Raw genomic sequence first — 7,485 nt, 5'->3', positions numbered from 1 at the left:
GTCATGGGCAGGATGTCATTTACTGGATCAGGTTACTCAGGCTCTCATCCAACATAGCCTGGAACACTTCCAGGGATGGGACATCCCTGAATCCAGAATCTTACAATTACAGTAGTATTGTTGTGGAATAAAGCAGCTCTTTGCACAGCTGCATCCTGAACTCTGTGTGTGTCGTCCCTGCTCAGCATCTGTGGGTCCCAGGTCACACCTGTGGGGTCTGTCCCCCCTGCCCTGCAGACTCTGTCCTTTGCAGACAGCTCTGGTTCCCTGGTGTGACAACTGCAGTGTCTTGGCCACCATCCTCCATTTGGGCTTATTAAGGCAGAAGGATTTATATCATTAGTAGCTAATACAGTGTTTAATGTGTGTATCTGTGAGGCAAATTCCATTTTAGCTGGGTGGAAAGCAGTCAGGGATATCAATATTCCCAATATTGCTGTCCTAATGACAGCCCAGCATTCAGGATCACATTAAGGTCTCTATTGAGCTCAGCACGCTGACGCATCTTGTTGCTGGGATTTGGAAGGGTCAAATCATTTGCAAATAGGAATGGGACTTTTAGGGCTTTTGGTTGCTTTGGACACAAACTACTGTGTCTTGAGGAGCTTTAGCAGAGCTTGGCACAACCCCTGGTGTTTCAGCTGTAGTGTAACAGTGAAAACAGCTGTGTAGAGCTTTGGGCTTTTGTTGCAGTGTACAAAGGATATTCTGACACACCTGGCTACCAAATGCTGTGGCCCTTGAAGCACTTTGAAGTTATTTTGCTGAGTTTGGCTTTGGAGACATCAAGGGTTTACTTACAAAAGGGGAAGGGAGGGTTTGGCAGTGGTGGGCACTCTGTGAGTTGGTGAAATGCTCCTGTGGGATCAGCAGGTTAAGCTTACAGACACTTCCAGAGGGGCAGAGTAAGCAGATGCTGTTTTCTAGGAATTCCACCATTTACAGACAGGGAAGCCAGCTGAAAGCTGGTGTGTTAATAGGAACATGTGGAAAATGCCCCTTTATTTTGTGGTTATATTCAATTATCTCTTCCTTTCAAGCACACAGGAAAGCTGTAGCATTTTTCTATTATAGTTAATCTCCTTTTCTGATTAGTTGTCCATTCAGATGTGACTCTTTGTACCACAGGGGAGGTATCAATGGCTGAGCACAACTTCAGCAGCTCCTGTAATAGTATGAAATGTTTATCAGACTCAGGAAGGAGTTTTGAGAGCATTTTGAGGGAGTTTTGGGGGAGGAGGAATATACATCCTGAGTTAAATGTTGATTGAGATGCCATCTTTTTGTGTAACTATTCTCAGATTTTTTTCCTCTAATCTTTTTTTTTATTTTCTTACAGTCTTTCCTTCAATTAATATGTATTTCTTTCCATCCACATTTAATGGTTGTAGGAAGCAGTGGTTAAATCCACCATTATGTTAAAAAGGAGAAATGGGATTGTTGTTCTCCTGCCAATCTTCCTAGCAAGCCCCACACACTGATTTCACAAGTGGCTTTTTGGAGGCTTCCCTAAATGTCAGGGAAAGTATGGAAGAAAATGGGCATACAGATTTAGGAGTGGTAGATGGGAAATCTGGAATAATCTTCTGAAGGGTCACAAAAATGTAGATGAGCCACTTTTGTAGATGTTACACTTTGCTGTAACAAGGAGAATTGCTACACCAAAGTATTAAATAGTCAAAGAGCTACAAGAATAATGGTTTTAGCAGCATTTTGAGCAGGAATTTCAGTGGGGTAGGGAGGTTTGTGTTTTAATAATTGTGCTTTGCCAAGAGAGTCTGTAAAATAGCCAAAGAGGCAGATGGCAGTGCTGTTACTGTGCTGACCCACAGGCAGCTGTGGGCACGAGTTCATCATGAACTACACTGCAACTCCTGGCACAGGCAGCAGAAAGGAGCTGCAGTTTTCTGTACTTGTTCTTATAACTGTCTGCAGTATGCAAATATCCAAGAAATTACTGTGTTTTAAACTCATAGTTCCTTAGCACTTCATAGAAGGGAACCCACTCATGAGCTGCTCACATAATAACCAACTGCAGCAATGGGAAAATAGGTCAGGTATTGCAAGAGAGGCAGTCTAGGAATCTACCACTGGAAAATCAAGTCTGTCAAAGTATAATACAGGGGTAGCATCAGAATGCAGACAAAAATCACCTGTGCAGCAATGGAGAAAGCTGCAGAAATCCATCTCCAATGTCCTGTCTCACAGGATGGGGTGGTGCCTTCCTGAGGCAATGACAAGAAACTTTTGCACTGTCTTTTTTCTTACTCATTTGTATTCCACTGATTTCATCCTTCCTGCTTGTGGAAAAAATAAATTCTTCAAGGAGAGGTTCCCTACTGGCTTTTATGGGATTGTTCAGGAAGACTAAACCAGTTAAGTGGATTCTTTTCTCTTGACATTGTTCTGTTAAATGAAGAGTTGTATACAGAGTGTGATGTGTGTTTTTTATCTTTGACTGGACAGGACAGAGATAAAACCCTGTTCTCCCTGAGTTCGGGGGCCAGATCACTGTTGTGGTGCCCAGCTGTGCTCCTGCATCCTGCCTTGTTCTGCACTTTGGGGCCAGGCTCCAGTGCAGAGCTTTGTCCTTAAAGCAGGGACTTGGTGTGAGATATACAGGGAATGCTCTGCAGGACGGCTGCACACCTGGAAAACTGCTCAGGGTGTCTGTGCAGGGCTCTTTGGGCAGTGGAGGGGGAGTTAAAAGGATTCATTTCTTCATCCTGTATTTTCTCCAAGTTCACAGGACCAGGTGTAGCACAGTGAGCTGTACTTGACCCACCCACCTGACTGTGATTTGGAGTCACATCTCTGATGGTGACATCAGACTCCACATCACAAAACCAGAGAAAGTGACTGCACAGAATCATTTGAGCCTTGAAATTTTATTATCTTGTTTGCATCAACCAGTTATTCCTTTCAGCACCAATAAAAGACAAAAACCCCTCCATATTGTTTAAAATACCTTGTTTTTATCAGGTCTGTGATTGTGGTTTTCTTGCAGGTAAAGAAACCAATGAAAATATTTAAATTTTTCCTTTTTTTTTTAAATACATTTATAACAAAATGTCAGAAGGTGTGTGCTTACCATATAAAAACATTAGGTTCCAGAAGGATACAATACCGAAAAATCATTGAAATAAAAAAAGGTTATTCTTATTACAGGACTTCTAAACCTCAGCAATAATACAAGTCTTTAAAAGCATCAAGATTATATTTAAAACAAAATGGCATGGAAAAGTGAGACCTTCAGTAACAATTTGACCCTCATAATTGATAAAATTGGGAGGTTTTCAAAGTGCTTGAATTGTATTTCTGTCCTCATCCTGTAGTGCCAGGAGGAGGCAAACTGCTTTATTTCTGAGCTGATGATATGTGCTGACACTGCTGTGCTGCTGTGTGGTCCAGGGTAGCTCACACACCAAACTGGGGACAGTCAGATTGGCCTCATCTGAACCACCAAACAAAGGCCATTAAAAAAAAAAAAGAATCCTTATTGGAATTGTATGTTCCTTAAATCTTACTGTCTTACCCAACAAGTAGGCCTGAGGGTCTAGCCAGACTAACTGAGAGTGTTTCTGGGATAAAATTTTCTCCTGATACTGGCACAAAGCAGGTAAACTTCTTCTGCAGCCAGCAGGACACACCTCAGGCTGCAGGCTTCTCCTGGAGCCAGGCTCTGGTAGTTTCTGTTTGGGTGATTCAGGCAGCTTCTACCAACTGTCCAGGCTGGGATGGAATAAAACTGGGCACCACTGGAATGAGTCAGATGCCTTTTCCCCCAGCATGAGGCTGGGTGTCACCTCCCTGATGCTCTGTCTCTAGGGTACATTTTTGAAGTGATCTAAAGATACCAACTTTGTCAGAACCTGACACCTTCAAGTCTGGAAATGCTTGGTTTTCAGCTGTCCTCTTTGGGCCTTTTGTTCACTTGTTCTTGAAGTGCTGTTGTAAAATGTAAACTGAATGTGAGAAACAGATGATGTTATCTAGTTTTTGTAAAAAGGTGACATTTCATCTCCAGTATCCCTGGTGAGGGGCAGGTAATAAACCAAGCACAGTCTTACCACTCACTTCTTGAAGATGCCTGAAATCCCAGTAGAAAGTGGGATAAGCATAGTAGAGTAAGCTTAATTTGATTTCTTATATATAACATTCTACTTATAAATTGGGTCATGCTATCCATAAGCAAAGTAGGATTGACATCTGAAAAACCTTTCCAGGGTTTGATGTGGTGGGTGTGGTCTCTTCATCCCAGCCCCACCTCCCCCCCTTTTTTTTATTTTTTAATGCAAATATTTCATTCTATAGTGTCTGCCTAAGGCCTGTGATGATTGATATTGTGCCAGTACAGGCATTGTCTGAGTGGATAGAACAGTGGTGGCTGGAGTGGTGTGGGCAAAACTCGTTTTTCTCCTGGAGGGTGCTGTGGTAGAAGGGGAAGCTCACTGCCACAGACACTCTCTGACCCCTGCAAGCATTGCCAAGGCATCAGAAGGCACAGGATCAATGCAAAAAACCAAGGAGCATCTGTGCAGTGGTGCCACATTGCTGAACTTCCCAGCATCACTCCCTTGCAAAGTCACATCCCTAAGACAGTAAATTTGAAAGAACTACTTACACTGGTTAAATGTACGTGTATTGCGTAAGAGAGCATTTTACAACTAGCCAGTTCTTGACCATTGAGGAACTAAGGTCATCAAAATCTAAAATGGTTTACTTCAAATTTGAAAAAGCCTTTTTCAGCATATCTCAAAAAGTTGACCTAAGTGGCTGATTTTTCAGTCAGCACAAAGCCAGGGAACAAATTTTAAAGTAATTTAGACCATGTTAGTTTTACTGTAAATAATGTGGCATTGTTTGGCAGTAGTTTTATGTTTGTATCCCACACAGTGTCAAATTCAGCTCCTGGAACTGATATTTGGTGAAATTGATATCAAATCGTAATTTACATTGTTAGGAAAACTATTAAAAATACCGTACCTTGTAGTTAGTCTTACTACTGAGAAATAGCTGCTGGACAGCACACAAATTGCTACCGGTACTGTTTGGGTTTTTTAGAAAAGATTAATAAAATACAAGCAAGATAGAAAACAGGATTAAAAAGCATTGGTTTGGGTACAAGTTTTTCTGAATTGAGTGGAGCAATAAGAAACCCGAAAAACACATTGCACATATGTGCACCCTCTGTATAAAGACAGACGTACAAAGTGGGGAAACTGGTGGTGCACTGGGGTAGTACACTAAAGTCTCTGATTCTGTAAACTTGAATTCCTAATTTTATAAAAAGGGGAACTGAGTCTGGTTCCATTTTTGAGTCCCCATGGGTTACACTTCAGACTACCCCATGGTTTGGCACAGTACACTTTTAAGAGGCAGTCTCTGCTGAAGGAACCCCAGGACTGGAAAACGAGGCATAAGATGTGTCAAGACCAGGTGCAGCGGGACAGGGTGAGCAGTGGCCTTGCTGCCTCCTTGGAATGAGCCAATACTCTTAGTCCTGTACTCTCATGACTATTTCCAATTTCACTGTTTTCAAAATCAGATCTAAGTACAAGTTCTGTTGGTTACTGTAGCTAACTAAGCAAGTACCAGAGGCTGTGCAGACTGAGATTTCTAATTGAGATCTATTCTGATTTTAGCTCAAGCTGATTCACAGCAGGTGTAAACTAAACCAAAACAAGAGCATCCTCAGGAGTTTGTGGGCAGCATAACTAAAACAGGTTATTTAATGGAGTACATCTAATATTGGGTTAACTCTTCTTAACACAGGGAATTTGTAATACAAGAGGAAATAACACTAAACTTGAACAGGAGATAGGCAGAAGAAACTAAGTAAAACAGAAGGGGTTTCTATGTTCTCCCAACAACACAAATCCTGAAATTAAATCCCTAAAAAAAAAAAGCCAAGTCTTGTTATGGACCTGATTCTCATTTTTTCATTATTTTTGTTAACGTTACAGAGGCTGGGTAGGTCAGGTCATGGGGCCAAGATGGCAGAGGGGAGCCCCACATTTGAAGAGCTTTAGTGGAAAGAACCTATTAATCAGATGGCAAGACCCTCATTCAAGTCTATGAGTGCATAACAAATGCAGAATCATGTCTCACAGACATCGAAACAGCCTCTGTTCCTGGGAAGCAGTTACCTAAGGCCAAGAGTCACAGTTCTATTCTCTACTCTCCTGCTGGCCATGTTCCACTTCCCCTTTAAGTGTACTGATTCCTTTAGAAAATTGTCAGGTTATTCTGCCTTATCAATCACACAGCGTTCTACACCTTTCCCCCCCCAAATGTCACTTATGTTTATTTTTACTCTATATCTAGCATGCATTTTACAATTCATTTCCCACTTACCCTTTCTAGCTAAGGCAGAATGTTGGCTCTGGTGTTACCAATGGTACTACAGGAATCTATTCACTCTACTGTAACATACATATCCCATACCATAATTCAGAACTGTCCCACACGGGGGAAAGAAAAGACATTACAGGGAAACTATTTCTTCTTAAGGGAATAAGTTGCATTTAGAAAGCTGAAGGCCTGATCTGGAGTCATCATTCAGACAAAACAGTTCGTAATTTCAGTGGGAACACAGCTGGAATAAGGGTGGAGCTGTGTTCTTGAAGTCTCAATTCCAAACCTTTTAATTATCCTTAAATCAGACAGGAAGATACTGGTCTGCAAATTGAAGAGAGTTGTTTGGTTTAAGGTGTACCTGTACTGCCAGAGGGGTTTCCAGCCCCAGTCCCCTTTGGCTGGGCCTGGACTGTGCCCTCCCTTCCCTGCTGCCGTTGCCAGGTTCCTGTGCCCGGTCTCTCCCCGGTGCATGCAGTGCGGGCGCATGCGGCTGCTGCAAGCACGAACTACAACTGTCACAGGCTAAAGAAAGAGAAAAAGCTGCAGCTTCGTAGTCAGACAAAGAAATGATGCAAAAAACCATTGAGCGGCACTAACTCACAGACTAAGTACAAACTAAATTGTGCTATATATTAGTATAAAAACATGTTTTAGTAAGAATGGCACTGGTTCAGAAGGAATTAGGACTTCCATCTTGGTTCCGTTCGGTCCACAGTGAAAGCATTGTAGTACAGGCCTGCCCTGTTGCCTGAGCCACTTGTGACAGTGGCTTTTGGCCACAGCCCCTTCCATTTCTTCCCTTTTTAGATCCACATTGTTGGTACTTTCTGGGAGTAGCCCAGGTCAGGTCTGGTCATCTTTCCTAACGTGGCACCAGAATAGTTCGTTCTTATCATCTGATATTTTTGAAATATCATTCATGTTTCCCTCTTCTAATCTCTCAGAGCTGGTCAGTTTTAAGGATCATCCTCTCCCGTAGACACCATGAGACGCATTGCTACTGGTAGGTGGTCTGTCAGGCCTGCCAACTGGGTAATAAAGCTGAACTCTTCCACTTCCTGCAGAAGGAGAACAAAAGTAAGATAAGGAGCTGAAAAATCGGTCTGTCATTCCACACATCAGAAC

General features: G+C 42.3%; 1 protein-coding gene across 1 annotated transcript in view; it reads right to left on the bottom strand.

Annotated features, from left to right (window-relative positions):
• Positions 1 to 2,909: 2,909 nt before the first annotated feature.
• Positions 2,910 to 7,485, bottom strand: part of SMPD3 (sphingomyelin phosphodiesterase 3) — a 34,240-nt gene continuing 29,664 nt past the window's right edge. The window contains exon 7 of the mRNA XM_083870404.1: positions 2,910 to 7,418. Coding sequence (XP_083726530.1) covers positions 7,317 to 7,418 — 102 coding nt within the window. The 3' untranslated portion in view covers positions 2,910 to 7,316. The remainder of the gene's footprint in view (positions 7,419 to 7,485) is intronic.

The sequence above is a fragment of the Zosterops lateralis genome (genome assembly GCF_965231275.1).
Source record: "Zosterops lateralis genome assembly, chromosome: 12".
Lineage (NCBI taxonomy): Eukaryota > Metazoa > Chordata > Aves > Passeriformes > Zosteropidae > Zosterops > Zosterops lateralis.
The sequence above is the reverse complement of the archived record's forward strand: the minus strand, read 5'-3'. Positions and strand labels throughout refer to the sequence as shown.